At 42.2% G+C, this 14,971-nt stretch overlaps 1 protein-coding gene across 4 annotated transcripts in view; it reads right to left on the bottom strand.

Annotated features, from left to right (window-relative positions):
• FGFR3 (fibroblast growth factor receptor 3) overlaps positions 1 to 14,971 on the bottom strand; it is a 166,208-nt gene that overhangs the window by 60,695 nt on the left and 90,542 nt on the right. For all 4 annotated transcript variants that reach the window (XM_089692269.1, XM_089692268.1, XM_089692267.1 and 1 more), the window contains exon 5: positions 1,040 to 1,209. In XM_089692269.1, the coding sequence (XP_089548395.1) occupies positions 1,040 to 1,209 (170 nt within the window). The remainder of the gene's footprint in view (positions 1 to 1,039; positions 1,210 to 14,971) is intronic.

The raw sequence follows: 14,971 nt of genomic DNA on the forward strand, positions 1-14,971 counted from the left end.
GCTAAGCAAGTTGGGCGCCATTCACACTTTGAGTTATATGTGGGAGATCCAGCAATTAGCGGTGGTAGGCAGCCCCACTGAGAAAAATAGGAGGCTGACAGTTCGTGGATGGTCACATATAATCACTTATGAGGCAAAAGATCGGCCCTGGATGCAGACATCCAGGGCTGCCCATTCGCAGATAATCGCTCCATGAGAAAAGCCCCCCGTTGCTTTCAATGAGGCTGCCACTCTCAGCTAGTCGCTGGGAACCTCTTGTAGGTCTCCCCTATATAAACATTAATGGCCCCATTCTCAAGTGTGAATGGGTTCTGAAGGGAATGCAAGATGTCATTCCACACTAGGAATATATTTGCGTTGCAAGTAGCCTCTTCTTATTTGTCCACGTGTATCTCTTGCAGTTGACAATAAATCTACATGTAAACCAGCAATTCTTTTTAAAGTGGCTCTTTGCTTAACCCAGGCAAGGAAAAGAAACAGGTTCACTTTAACCTAGTCAACAGGAGCCATGGAAAGTCCTGTGTAAGCTCATTGGAGTCATTCCAGGACTATAGTCAACCCATGTGGTTGAGCCGATTGGCCCAGTCACATAGGTAGGGTCACATGCTCCTCCACACCAGGAAGTATTGGTTGAAGTACTTTTGGCTCCTGGTTCTAAGCAGTATGGAAATGTAAGTATATGTGGGAGAGGAGGGATTAAAGGCAAACTTGTTTATTTTGCCAAAAATGAGCAAGGCACCAGTTTGCTCTTAGGTAATGCATGCACAATGACACAAGTGGAGATGGGAATTTCAACGGGAACATCTTTCCTCTGGAGTGTCCAACTGATAACTGAAGAATCACACATAATGGGATTGACTCTTTAAAGCTAACATCTATAGAAAATAATTTTATAAAATTATTGAAAAAATACAGATGTTCATAGGCTAAGCTGCACAGAATATATCCGGTGTGATTTGGGATCAAGTTGTTTATAAGTTGTTCACCAATAGCAAACTAAAAACACTCATCGTTGGTTTGAATAATGAAAAGAAAATACCTTGATTCCACCAATCCGATGCTCCCCTCTGAATTCTTTCCCATTTTTCAGCCAGTAAATGCTGGGCTGAGGCTTGCCAGCAGCAGGACAGCGGAACCGGGCTGTGCTAGCGGCTGGTTGGGCATAAAGTTTCTTCTCTAGTTTTTCTGGCTGTGTCCAGTATGGTGGTTCTGAAAGAAGCAAAATTAGAAATTTAATATCACAAAAATTTTGTTTTAAAATTTTGAGAGGCATGGAGAGAACTGTCTCTGCTGTCAGCAGCAACCAAAATACTTCTTTAATTTTCTAGCCTGCCCTGGAGAAAAGATAGCAGCGGATTGGGAGATGTGAGCAACACTGACAGTTCTCGAAACAACTCCAACAGTGAGACACAATGTCTGAAATAAGTATGGCCTCTGTGGATCAACTTTAGTTTTTCCGCACTAAAACCATTAAAGGAAATGTATTCATAAACTTAGTCATATACATTACTATAGCAAGCCCTTTAAACAAGACAGAGTAAAATCGATTATGCAAGGTTTCTTAACCTGTTTCAACAAGTGCACAATGTTCGTAATCATTCACATACGTATTGTATTTTTATTTATTACAGGTACTTATATAGCGCCATCAATTTACACAGCACTTTACATAAATATTATACATTCACATCAGTCTCAGTCCTCAAGGAACTTACAATCTAAGGTCCCCAACTCACATTCACACATACACATACTAGGAACAATTTAGACAGGAGCCAATTAACCTCACATGTCTTTGGAGTGTGGGAGGAAACCGGAGTACCTGGAGGAAACCCACGCAGACATAGGGAGAACATGCAAACTCTAGGCAGGTAGTGCTGTAGTTTGAATTTGAACAGACAACCCTAGTGCTGCCAGTCAGAAGTGCTAACCACTTAGCCAATGTACTGTATGTAAGAATGTATGTATAAATCTATTCAGTTGTATCTGAATCTCAACAATTCTATGGGTCAGCTATCTGGGCACCATGTCTGATATGCCTGAAAGCCTTTTTCCATAGAATTTTCTTGGCAAGGTAGGTCATCAGATGTTTCTTCAATCCTCCCCTATTGCTCAGCTTTCGACCTGCGTGTAGAATACAATAACACATGTGCATAGATAAATTGTACAAACATACTAGGGCCAATTTAGACAGGAGCCAATGAATGGACCAGCATGTCTTTGAAGTATGAGAGGAAACCCAAAAGGGATGTAGGGAGAACATGCAACCTCCATCCTGTGCTAAATGTCCACCTATCCTCATCTGAAACATCTGGAGTGGTCAACAACAAAACCAAAACATACCGTACATAGGGTTGTTGATGTTGTCTTTCCTGGAAGTTTTTGGGCCTAGATGGCTGCTTAAGCCCTAGCACTGCATCCTAGATGAAGCGTATAGCCTCCCGAATTGTGAAAGTATAGGGAATTTGTGATGGACCAGACAAAATCAAGTACAAGTGGTTCTGGGGGTAGGCTGTTACTTTGCCCATAATGAGTAAATTGACTGATTCTCCTTTCATCACAGCCCCAAGAATTTCAATTTCTTGTCATAAGTGGATGTACATGGCAACCACATACATACCATGAAAGTTACAATTAAATTTATGTAAAAAAGTTTTCATTAGCATGGATAAACAGAAGAAGATGTTTGTGTGCTGGAAAATTTCACTCTCTGCTATGCTACCTCTTTTTCAAACTGCCTCTCTTAACCGTAATCCCATACGAGAGATCTATCGGCTATCACATAGATAGCTCCTTTGGCTGCCCATAGATGTGAATGCAGAGCAAATGGTACATCAATGCCAAATATCACAGTTATGACTAGAGTTGCACTGTTACAGATGGCTCATAAAGCAACTCCTTTTCAGTATAATCCATTAAGGAATACAGTGTGATTGGCTGGAAAGCCTTACCACAGTATACACATCATAGTAAAGTACCTTTAATTCAAAACAAACATATGCTGATTCCAAATCGGTGGAAAACAGCCAGCTTCATGCAAATAGTAGAAATATTTGCTTTCCAGCGTAATCGCACCTACAGTATGTCCACTCTCAGATTGCAGCATACAAATGACACTACCCATTGAGCTTATCATTCGTTTTTATTTACAGTGCTGCGCTGACAAAGTCAACGCCTAAGGACAATATTGGCATAAGGCAGCTCAATTTTCAGATCGATAACAAGTAAGATGATAAATATTGGAGTTTCACAAGAACAATGCGGACTATTGACTTAAACCCAAGGCACCGTCATCCATGTACATCCAAGCATACAGGCAGAAAGGGACAGGTTCCAACCTCTGGCAGTGGGAAGGGGAAGTGCTGTCCAGAGCAACCAATCATATTCCAGCTAGATTTCTCATTCATTTTAGAATTGGAAAGAGGATATTTAATAAGTTAAGGTACACCCAGAAGTTCTGCAGTGAGGAGTTCAGTTCCTAACAGGGAACCTATACAAGTTCTACCATGCTTGTGTGTGTGTGGATGAGCCGTGGGTGAGCCATGGGTGCTTGGAATTCCACAAAACAAACCAAATGTAAATTTATGACCCCCTTCCTTGTGAGTATGGCTACAATGAACATTAGATTATAACCTCATACTGAGGCTGGGACTCATGTGAATGGCCACTGGAACAGATGTCCCCACTAGAAGGTTCCCCTCTCCTTCTGTTTAGATGCCAACTGCAAAATTTTGAACATTCCATCACTTTTAGTCTTGCCAACAATGGTCACTGAGACAAATCCAACCTTTCCAAGAGGGACACAGACAGCTATTAAAACATGACAATGCAATGCACTTGACAAATACAACATGGCTGTTTTTTTCCACCCTTGGACGTCAATGGTAGTGTATCAAAATGCATATAGTATGTGTTTTAATGAGTTGGCAACACATAATAAAGCAAACCTTTACTTAAAAGTGAAAGTACCACTAACCTGCCTCCCCCACCAACCACCATATTTCAATGTTTACTGAAACATGTCTGTTCCTACTTCCATCATTTTTGCCTAGACAAGAATTGCATACCATTTGGGCTGCCCAACCTCCCACCCACAACCTCCAGGTTCATGTCTTATGTCCCAGGAGGATGTGGGACCAATCTGATGCTGTGCAATCTCATGAATGCGCAGTGGGCTGTTAAACAGCAGGAAGTCACAGCTGGCTCCCATAGCCAAGATCGCGGCATTGGGGATCCAAACACTGGAGAAGTACCAGCCCAGGTGAAGAGAGTGCTGACTCCTGGGCTGGTGAGTGTCACTTTCTTAAAAGTCAGCAGCTACAGTATTTATAGAGGCTGACTTTTATTTACTCTTTAACAAAAAAAAAAAAAAAAAAAGGGAGACTGGCTTTCCTCTTTACCTCTTTTTTTGAACCAATTTTGGTTTCTTTTAAAAATGATGTATCAAAGAGAAAAAAAAAAAAAAAAAAGAAAATCACCAAGATTAAGATTTATGCACCACTGGGAACAAATGTCATTGCTTTGTAGTGGCCAGCATACTTTCATACAATCCTGGTCACTGGGTGGCACTGTTGTTAGAACTATGGTATTGCTGTTCCATTTGACATGCCTGAGCGAAAACATTTTTTCTTTTCGAATGTGAAAAGGCTTTCTACTGCATTTCTTGCACCAAGAAAATGAGTGGAAACTGACAAAGCACTCTTCGAAGTGTACCTCTACCAAAGTGAATTCTAGGTGTCTTTTTCCAGTCTTCAAAATTGCTGTCAACACTAACAAAGAACTGTAATTTATCTATTCTCATCTGATAGCGACAAGAGGAACAGCAGTCTATCCATCAGAATAAACAAGGAAATGAAAGTGGGCTATATCTTCAGCACAACTCTTAATTTCTGTCCTATACAATTAAGTTTGGTCACAGAAAGCTAAGATGAAGATGTCAAATGGGAATGAGAAAAAGTATTTATAGTACTCATCTACATAGCGCTCACGTATTCTGCAACACAAACCCTAGAGCAATGAATACCTGGACTCAAAGAATATAATATTACACACACACAACCTATATAGATGTAACGTAAGGGTCAGCCTAAGCAATCTATTCAATTTGTATTAAGACAAGCCCTTGTACAGTTGCTGGTGAATCTAAAGGAGATTGTACAATCAGACTGGAACAAGTAACTTAATGGTTCTACTACTGGATGGAAGGGAAATAAATACCCAGTAAATCTTAAACTGATAATACATGGATTGAAATTTGGCTGGTTCAGTAGGAACTGGATGAATTTCAATCCATCTATGGGCTAGCTCGTTGTACACAAGCTGACCTATCAAACATCTTGTGTACAACAAGCCTGTCGGGTTTTTCCCCCGAACGATCTGTGCCACCGGCTGTAGTCAGCAACACTGATCATTATGTTCTTCGGGCAGGGAAGGCTCCTCTGCCGGCAGAATACAATAGCTCAATAACTCAGATGAAGCATCCAGATTCCAAGGATGTAGAGTCCTTGGTGGACATTTAACCCATGATCCTCAGTACATGACACATTTGCCATCTTTTATCAGTCAAATGTTTCAATTTTATAATTAGCGGTTTGATTTGGGCTGCTCTGTAGAGCACACCTGTGTCAGGGAAAAAGGTCAAACAGCTGAAGGTACAAAAAAAAACAAGGAAGATTTCACATGCTAAAAGTTGACTTCCTGAAGTGAAAGACACCTCCACCTCTAACTGCAAGGGTATGTGCATTATCATCCTATCCAATGGCCAGATCATTGCCACCTGGGAGGTGGGCTTATGTATTTTGCGGGTAATGGTCTGATTTGAAGATCAGATTCAGCGGTCTCTTAGGTGCTTCTGAAGCAGTTTTGGTACATACTGATATTTTAAGGCTGCTTTTTGAACAAAAAGGTGCATGTCAGGGATACTACACAGGAAAACGTTGGTGAAGGTTCTCATTCAGCTGCACTTGGTCTGTTATGATGATGTTCATAGCTTTTCCTGGTCACTTCTTTGGTTTAATGAGTGTCAGGATGATACTCCAGCAATTCTAACCACCCGGCAACACAGACACCCTAATCTAATCACCATGGAAAGGCAGATTTACTTGTCCATGAACAAGTATTCCACATATAATGTTTTACTATCTCTTTCCAAGCATTTTGACCTTTAGCCAAGTAAATTGAGGGATTACACCTTCAATAATGGGATTATGCATCTAGAACAGGGCATTTTCATACCTCCCATCCTGTTCTTTGAAAATTAGCATCTGCCTTTCCATGGTCATTGAACTAGAGTGTCCCTGATACCTTTGTTGTGTTTTTCCGACACTCTTTGGAACTGAAGAAGTGGCTTGGATAAGCTACAAAATATCTTCAACATTACAGAACAAGTCCAGTTGAATGCAACTAACTACTACTAGCTATACAGTTAAGTGGTCCTCAGTCAACAGCAGTGATTGCAGTCCTGTAGCATAGAAAACACAAAGTCAAATTAAAACTGTCACTTTTCTGCTCAGCGTAAGGTGACCGGTATATCTATATGAAAAATCCCCACCCACTAGCCCCAGAATACAGTTTCTCTTTCCATTTCTAACCCTGGTGTAAGCTCTGTGTCGGATGGTGTTGGAGCTTACACTGGGTTACCTTCTTTGACAGATGACAGTGTTTAGGTCTGGAAACTCAAGCCTGAGAACTGCATCCTGGGGAGGAGGCCATAAACTCTACCCTATCTATAGTGCGATCTGAAGAGAACTATTCAGTGCCAAACAGCAGATTCTTCTTAAAGTTGCCCAGTGGATCTGGTTTTAAAACAGTTAAACCAAAAAACTACTCACCTCAATCCTAATGCTAGTTGCTGTAATCCTGACTCATTACTTTTTAATACTTTATGGCAGAGATCTCAAAAAACTTTCTAAACAAAAAAGGGCCAGTTTACGGTCTTTCAGACTATAGGAGAGCCAAACTTTGGCTATTGGGAGTAGAAAAGGTCCTGATGATAGTGGGGATAGACAATGCCATATCGTTGATGTCAGCGGGAGGAATAGTGCTCATCATTGGTGTCATTGAGAAAAATTGTGACCTATCATTTATGTTATTGGGCCCCATCATTGGTGTCAGTGGGAAGAATTGTGAGCTATCATTGATGTCCTTAGGCCCCATCATTGGTGTCATTGGGAGGAATTGTGCCCAATCATTGGTGTCAGTGGGGGGGATTATGTCCTATTGTTGGGATCATTGGATGAAATAGTGTCCCAAGGGCTGGATAAAAGCAAGTAAAGGACCACAGTTTAGACACCACTGCATTATGGGAATGACCTGGAGCAAGCTCTCCTTACAGATCTGCATTCCAAAGGATAGTCAATTGGCATAAACCGAATGAAGATCACAATGGCAGCCTCCCTATTTCTGGAATGACAGGCTTACTTTAAGAAACTCTTTTAGCATGGAAAGGGAATTGAAATACAGTTATCGTAACATACTTGATAGAATAGAAGGGTTGAAGTAGCAATCTACTGAACTGACAAGTTTCTGAGTCACCTCAGACTTTGTGTCTATCTGAAGAAAAAAAAGCATTAATAATGCCAATGGTAATAAGCAGATGCTTTGGCAGAATGGTTTATTTTCCCCCCAGCGATCCAGACAAGCAGCGACAGGCCAGAATCGGGTCCCTGCTGAACCACTGCTAACTTATACAATTTGACTGCTACATTTAGAAAGTAATTGTCTGTCAACGCCAAGAAGTGCTGCCAACTCCATCCACGTGAAACAAACATGGCTCTGCACAATGACAGTAATGGTTTTCTTTGTACTTGCAGCACAATGAGCTCCAAAACTTGAATTTTTTTTCTTTTACTAAAAACAATAAATAACATATATAAGATTCACATAATCAAAATTTTTAATCTATGACCTAGAATATAATTATATCTGCTATAATACGAGTAAAATCATCACTGCCACTCTACCAAGTGTTACCCAGAAAATAGTCATCTGCAATCTCAATGACAATCTGTGCATATTCAGTGAAACAGCAGCTGTTAAAAGCACAAACTAGAATTGTTTATTAATTCTTTTTTTCACTGCAGAGGAAAAACTAATATGCAAATCAGCGGATCCTTATACCCCAACAATTGTACTGCCCGTGATGTTTTGTTCATGTGGTCCAATGATCGACAATAGTCAGCAATTTGATAGTGTTCTAGCTACTAGAGCCGGAAACTGGTGCTCAGCGGATGTTAAAGAAGAATGCCAGGCATGGCAATTTTTACATAGTTACATTGGTCCAGCTTGGATATGTGTATATCATACCTGTGGGATCCCTCTAAAAGCAGGAAATCACTGTAGTAGACACCACTTCTCCAGTGATCTCCACCAACCTCTGGGTCTCATTCCGAGTGCATGCACTCCTGTATTCTGAACACAGGAGGTTGGCCACTGGGCACGGATGTTATGCAAAGAATGCTTTGCATTTCACAGCATTCTCTGACTGGACAAGGTGGAGAGCATGACATGACTGCCTCACCTCTTCCAATCAGAAAAGGCTTTGCATTCATTAAAAAAATCCAAAGCATTAACTGAATGGTGCCCGTTCAAAAAGGTTTTTCTTCTTTATAGTATGGATTATGGATTTCCTAAAATGCAATATAAAATGAGCTTAGAGGAGTTCCAGTATGGATACAGTGTGGACCAGGGGCGGACTGACCATTTGAAACTAGGGCACTGCCCGAGGGCCTGGGGTCAGTAGGGGGCCCCATGAGATGCCCCTGGTGCCCTTTTCATAGGCTTTCTTGAGTTTGGGCAAGGACACGGGGGCCCCATGATCCCCTATTGCCCGGGGGCCCCATGAGTTGTCAGTCCGCCCCTGGCGTGGACAATAACTTCCTGCCTTCTTGTTGTTTCCTCATCTCCTGGGGTCCAGCAATTTTTCTGCAGACTTGCGCCATGTAGAATTCACATTCTCTCAACCTATCAGAGAATGGACTTTAAAATGCATGGCTTCAATAGGCTGCAAGGACAGAGCAGTGGCTGCAAGGAAAGCAGTCTACATGCAGCATAGAAAACAAAAAAAAAAAAATCCAGAAAAAAAAGCCTGGCTACCATGACACAAACACTTGTTTCTGTGTACAGACAGCATGCCAACCCCTGATAAGAATCCATTAACGGCTCTCTGTTTTGGTTGACTAAAATCCCCTAATTTCCCCACACGCTGGTGAAAATTACACACAGGTGCAAGTATGATCTCTGTCTGTGTAAACCTGTATCACCCCTAGAAGATTGACAGATTAGGATTTCTGATCATTTGGTATAACTGTGCCCTGGCAAAAGCCGCCATTATTTTAAAGTGTACAGCTGTCTATGCTGTCCTATTTTAGACAAAGGAAAAGAACACAGTTTTCTTTTTATTCATAGCAAAAAAAAAAAAAAACTAAACAAAGCTGGCCATCTGCATTAGGTTGCAAGAGAAATCTCTTGATTCCTTTCTCTGTTCAGCATGGATGGAGGAATCTTTTGCGCCAACTATTGCATTCTGACGGCCATCACCCGTAGCTGTCAGAATACCCAAGAAATGACTGCATCTGATTGGATGCAGGTGCTATTCAGCCAAGAACCCTCCATCCGGCTCTCTTTTTTCAAATGACTTTTTGTTGAGCTGGGTTGTGCCAGCAGGCCTGCCCACACAACAAATGTTGCCCAATTCAGTAGGAAGCAGCCACAATTCAATCTGGGTATGGCCATCTTTACACAGACATGTACCCTACCAACTCTGGTACAGTGTGAGAATATAAACTTTGGGACATCCTCATCCTGACCACATAGTGAAAGAACAGAAGTTGACGGACAAGGGCATCTCTCTACTCTCTCCTCCTGACAGCTTGTTCTTGGCCCACACATTTGTATGTAGCACACCTGATTGCCCCCAGTACTGTTGTACAAGGGACTGCAAGAGGCTGATACCAAGTCAATTTTAGTATATGTATGTATATATATATATATATATATATATATATATATATATATAAATTATGAACACAGAACTACATTAAATAATGCCTTCAACCTGATTTTTCACATTGCTTAATCACACTCTTTACGCCTTCTGTTGTCTAAATTGCAAGGATATATTAATATGAATTTCTTCTTCTTGGTTACTCTCGGCTTCCACATTTCTCACCTAGGTGAGATGGACATCGGCTAGTATGAAGCCCATGGATGTGCAATTCGTCGCTAGAGCATTACGTATGCATGCGCAGCACTGGCGGCACACCTGGTGGTCTGGCAGGGAATAATTTGGTTTACATGTTGCCGCCATAGTAATGGCAACTTAAGCACTGTAGGACTGATGTCACTTAGGTTACCATTAATATAGTGTGTTAACAAAGTATCCCCACTACAGCGCCAGCAGCACATGCACAGGATTTGCATGGCTGAATCTGGATCTGTCCCTTCCCAAGATGGCAGCACAAAGGAGTCAAGAGACTTAAAAAGTTCACCTGAATGCAAGCTATGATAAGCCTGCATGGAAAAGGTAAGCAAGTATTGATTTTAGAAGTTCCATTTAATAAAATGTTTAACTACGAGTTCTGGGACGCATGCTTAGAAGCAGATATTCTACGTATTGGGCATACGACCCTGATTGCATAGGGCATGTGGTACAGTGTCCGGCAGCAGCGGATTTCAGAAGTCTATTGTCATATGCTTTGACAGGCTGCAGGCAGCGGGGCTGGACACTGCATCCATACCTCTTGGGCCCACGAAAACACTGGGATTGGACACACAGGATACTAAATACTTAGTGTGCATATGGCCTAAGAGATGGTGCATTCTATATAAAACACAGTCCGGATGTGTTTTTGCACACACATTTTTTACACTTTTTGATGCGTTCTGATGCGTTTGAAAAAAGAGGGGGAAAAATGCACTGGAACACATCAAAATGCATTAAAAACCTTAATCACCTTAAATAAGGACACATGCGTTCCAGTGAGTTTTTGATGCGTTTTCCACACTCCAGTACAGTTCAGTATACATAAAATGCAGCATGTTCTACTTTTCTTTCTGGAATGCACTGGAACTGACCACACTGGTGTGAACAGCGCTATTGAAAGCCATATAACCTACTATCCATGCATTTTTGATGCAGAAAAAAAAGCACTGGGCTACACGTAGTGTGAACCAGCCCTACGAAAAAAAAAAAAAAAAAAAAAAGCTATTTATAAACAAACAAACAATCAGACTCTGCCTGGTATTAGCCGCAATTTGATTGTATATTTTAGACCCCACCAATGCTTTGTCTTCCTTGCCTCTTTTATAGCAACTTCAGAACCAGTAACACTCTCTGCACCCTTGCTGGAAAAAGGATTTCCAAACTTGGAAAAAAAATGGATATAAATTTCAACCTGAAATATGAGACTATGTCAAGACAGAATCATAACCGTGATGAGTATTCTAGGCTCGAAGTCCGTGTTAAGCAAGCTTTAAATCACGCCGTGCGTTTCCAATACATGTATTTCTTGGTGTAAGTGATGAAAAGTAAACCTTTAAGAAAGGATACAATCTGACTGAAGAAAATCTCATATTATACACGCTTTGTTGGAAGAGATGAGATCTGTTCAGACTGCGACACTAAATATATGTTATCAATCACAGGAATTACTGACCTATAGAGGCCTTCCTAATGGAAAATTACTTTAATAATTCAGCTTTGGAATATTTTTTCTTCTTGGAGAATAGCGCAACCTTACCACAGAAATTGTATAGTTTAGTTTCTCTTTAGAGAAAAGAAAAATAAGAAAAAATGGTTATGTAAATGTAAACCTGTATGATAAATAAAAACCGTTAGACTGGGGCACCCATAAGAAATGTAGATGTTCCACCAATATAATTAATGTAAATAGACTGGGGTACCTGGGGCACCCATAAGAAAAGCAGTTTTCCACCAATATTTTGAATGTTAGCAGTCAGAGGCCCCCATAGGAAATGTAGGTGTTTCACCAGTATGACGAATGTATAGCAGACTGGAGTATATGGGGCCCCCATAAGAAATATAGTGTTCTACCAGCATGATGAATGTAAATAGTCAGAGGGTGTACATGGGATTCCGATAAGAAATGTAGTGTTCCACCACTATGACGAATGTAAACAGTCGGACTGGGGTATCTGGGGCTCACATCAGAAATAGAAGCAACATGGAATAGATGGTACGTGTAGCACTCTATGGCAATTCAGAGGTGTGGTATATTGGAAAAAAATTGTTTGCGCTTTGTTGGAAGAGATGAGATCTGTCCAGACTGCGACACTAAATATACGTGATCAATCACAAGAATTACTGACCTATAGGCCTTCCTAATAGAAAATTACTTCAGCTTTGGAATATTTTTTTCTTCTTGGAGAATAGCGCAGTCTTACCACAGAAATTGCATATTTTAGTTTCTCTTCAGAGAAAGAAAAAATAAGAATACATTGTTATGTAAATTTAAACCTGTATGACCGATGTACACGGTTAGACTGGGGTATCTGGGGCCCTCATAAGAAAAGCAGTGTTCCACCAGTATGATGAATGTACAGCAGGTTGGGAAATAGAACAAAGAAAAGATGGTACGAGTAGCACATTGTGGCAAATCAGAGGTGTGGCATATTGGAAATGGTCATGGCTAAGTAGGCTTGGATTGATGGAGTGGCTTAATCTCAGTAAGCATGGTAAAACAGTTTAGATTTCCCCGCCCCAAGAGACTGCTAGGAACCTTTCCCCCGCCCCAAGAGACTGCTAGGAACCTTTCCCCCGCCCCAAGAGACTGCTAGGAACCTTTCCCCCGCCCCAAGAGACTGCTAGGAACCTTTCCCCCGCCCCAAGAGACTGCTAGGAACCTTTCCCCTGTCCCAGGAGACTGCTAGGAACCTTTCCCCTGTCCCAGGAGACTGCTAGGAACCTTTCCCCTGTCCCAGGAGACTGATAGGAACCTTTCCCCTGTCCCAAGTGACTACTAGGAACCTTTCCCCTGTCCCAGGAGACTGCTAGGAACCTTTCCCCTGTCCCAAGTGACTACTAGGAACCTTCCCCTGTCCCAAGTGACTACTAGGAACCTTCCCCTGTCCCAAGAGACTGCTAGGAACCCTTCCCCTGTCCCAAGTGACTACTAGGAACCTTTCCCCTGCCCCAAGAGACTGCTAGGAACCTTTCCCCTGTCCCAAGAGACTGCTAGGAACCTTTTCCCCGTCCCAGGAGACTGCTAGGAACCTTTTCCCCGTCCCAGGAGACTGCTAGGAACCTTTTCCCCGTCCCAGGAGACTGCTAGGAACCTTTTCCCGTCCCAGGAGACTGCTAGGAACCTTTCCCCTGTCCCAGGAGACTGATAGAAACCTTTCCCCTGTCCCAAGTGACTACTAGGAACCTTTCCCCTGTCCCAGGAGACTGCTAGGAACCTTTCCCCTGTCCCAAGTGACTACTAGGAACCTTCCCCTGTCCCAAGTGACTACTAGGAACCTTCCCCTGTCCCAAGAGACTGCTAGGAACCCTTCCCCTGTCCCAAGTGACTACTAGGAACCTTTCCCCTGCCCCAAGAGACTGCTAGGAACCTTTCCCCTGTCCCAAGAGACTGCTAGGAACCTTTTCCCCGTCCCAGGAGACTGCTAGGAACCTTTTCCCCGTCCCAGGAGACTGCTAGGAACCTTTTCCCCGTCCCAGGAGACTGCTAGGAACCTTTTCCCCGTCCCAGGAGACTGCTAGGAACCTTTTCCCCGTCCCAGGAGACTGCTAGGAACCTTTTCCCGTCCCAGGAGACTGCTAGGAACCTTTTCCCGTCCCAGGAGACTGCTAGGAACCTTTTCCCGTCCCAGGAGACTGCTAGGAACCTTTCCCCTGTCCCAGGAGACTGCTAGGAACCTTCCCCTGTCCCAAGTGACTACTAGGAACCTTTCCCCTGTCCCAAGAGACTGCTTGCCTTGTAGAAGCGCCTGTCAGAGCATACAGGCACATGACTAGGGTATAAAAGATGCTTGGATTTCCATACTGCTTAACCACCACTCCAACACTAACTGTTACCGAATAAACCTATGAGACACAAGATGGAGTTTAATTGCAATAGCAGCCTTTTATTAACAAATCAAAAAGAACATATTAACATACAAACATATTAACATTCCGCATAGTATGGAAAAAAGGAGCTGCCAGGTCGTTGTGGGCATGTATTTCCTGTACCTGGAATCTAATGCGCATGTACTTCCAGCCGCAAAAAAACACAGACTCGGAAACAAATCACACCAACCATAATAATGGCAGCTGTATCCTGGGCAGGTCCCTACAAATGTACTTATTTTACCCATATAAGGACCTTGTACCCTACCGGCTGCCGTTGCATTACCACATAATCCCGTTCCAACCATATACAAAAAAAAAATCAACCCAAATAACACACAAGGGTGGAAAGGTGGTAAGTTGTCCCAACACATGCTCTCCAACTTCGGATTTCCAAAGACCCTCCTACAGATCCACCTCTGCAGCCCCACCTGCTTCAGCACTCCCTCCAATCCAGTAAATACCATTTTAATTTTGTTTACTTAATGTGTTACAAAACCCACAACAGTAAAATCAGTCTCTATTTGCAGTAAAGCATGCTTGTTATACTTGCTGTGGAACCTAAGGGGTTAATCCTCTGCACTGCGTAAAAAGGTTGTTTGATCCTGTCTTCTCTGTTCCTCCCCTTCTTCCATAGTCCCCAATCCATCTGCTGATCCTACAGAGCTCTAGAAATCACTCTGCATATGCTCAGTTTCCAGACAGAGGGTCAGGAGTTATGCAGCCTCGTAGGATTGTTAGAGGAGAATGAAAACTCCTACTATAAGCTTTAACCTGTGCGCAGCTGGACACTGATAGACATACCAAGACTGCTATATACTGCTGATGAAAAATAGTATTTAGCCGTTTATATTTACTAAAAAATACCATTTCCGTGGTGTGTGTACTGTGGGAGACCAGATT

Source organism: Staurois parvus, unplaced genomic scaffold (assembly GCF_062004578.1).
Source record: "Staurois parvus isolate SC_StPar_1 unplaced genomic scaffold, SC_StPar_1.0 ptg000581l, whole genome shotgun sequence".
NCBI lineage: Eukaryota > Metazoa > Chordata > Amphibia > Anura > Ranidae > Staurois > Staurois parvus.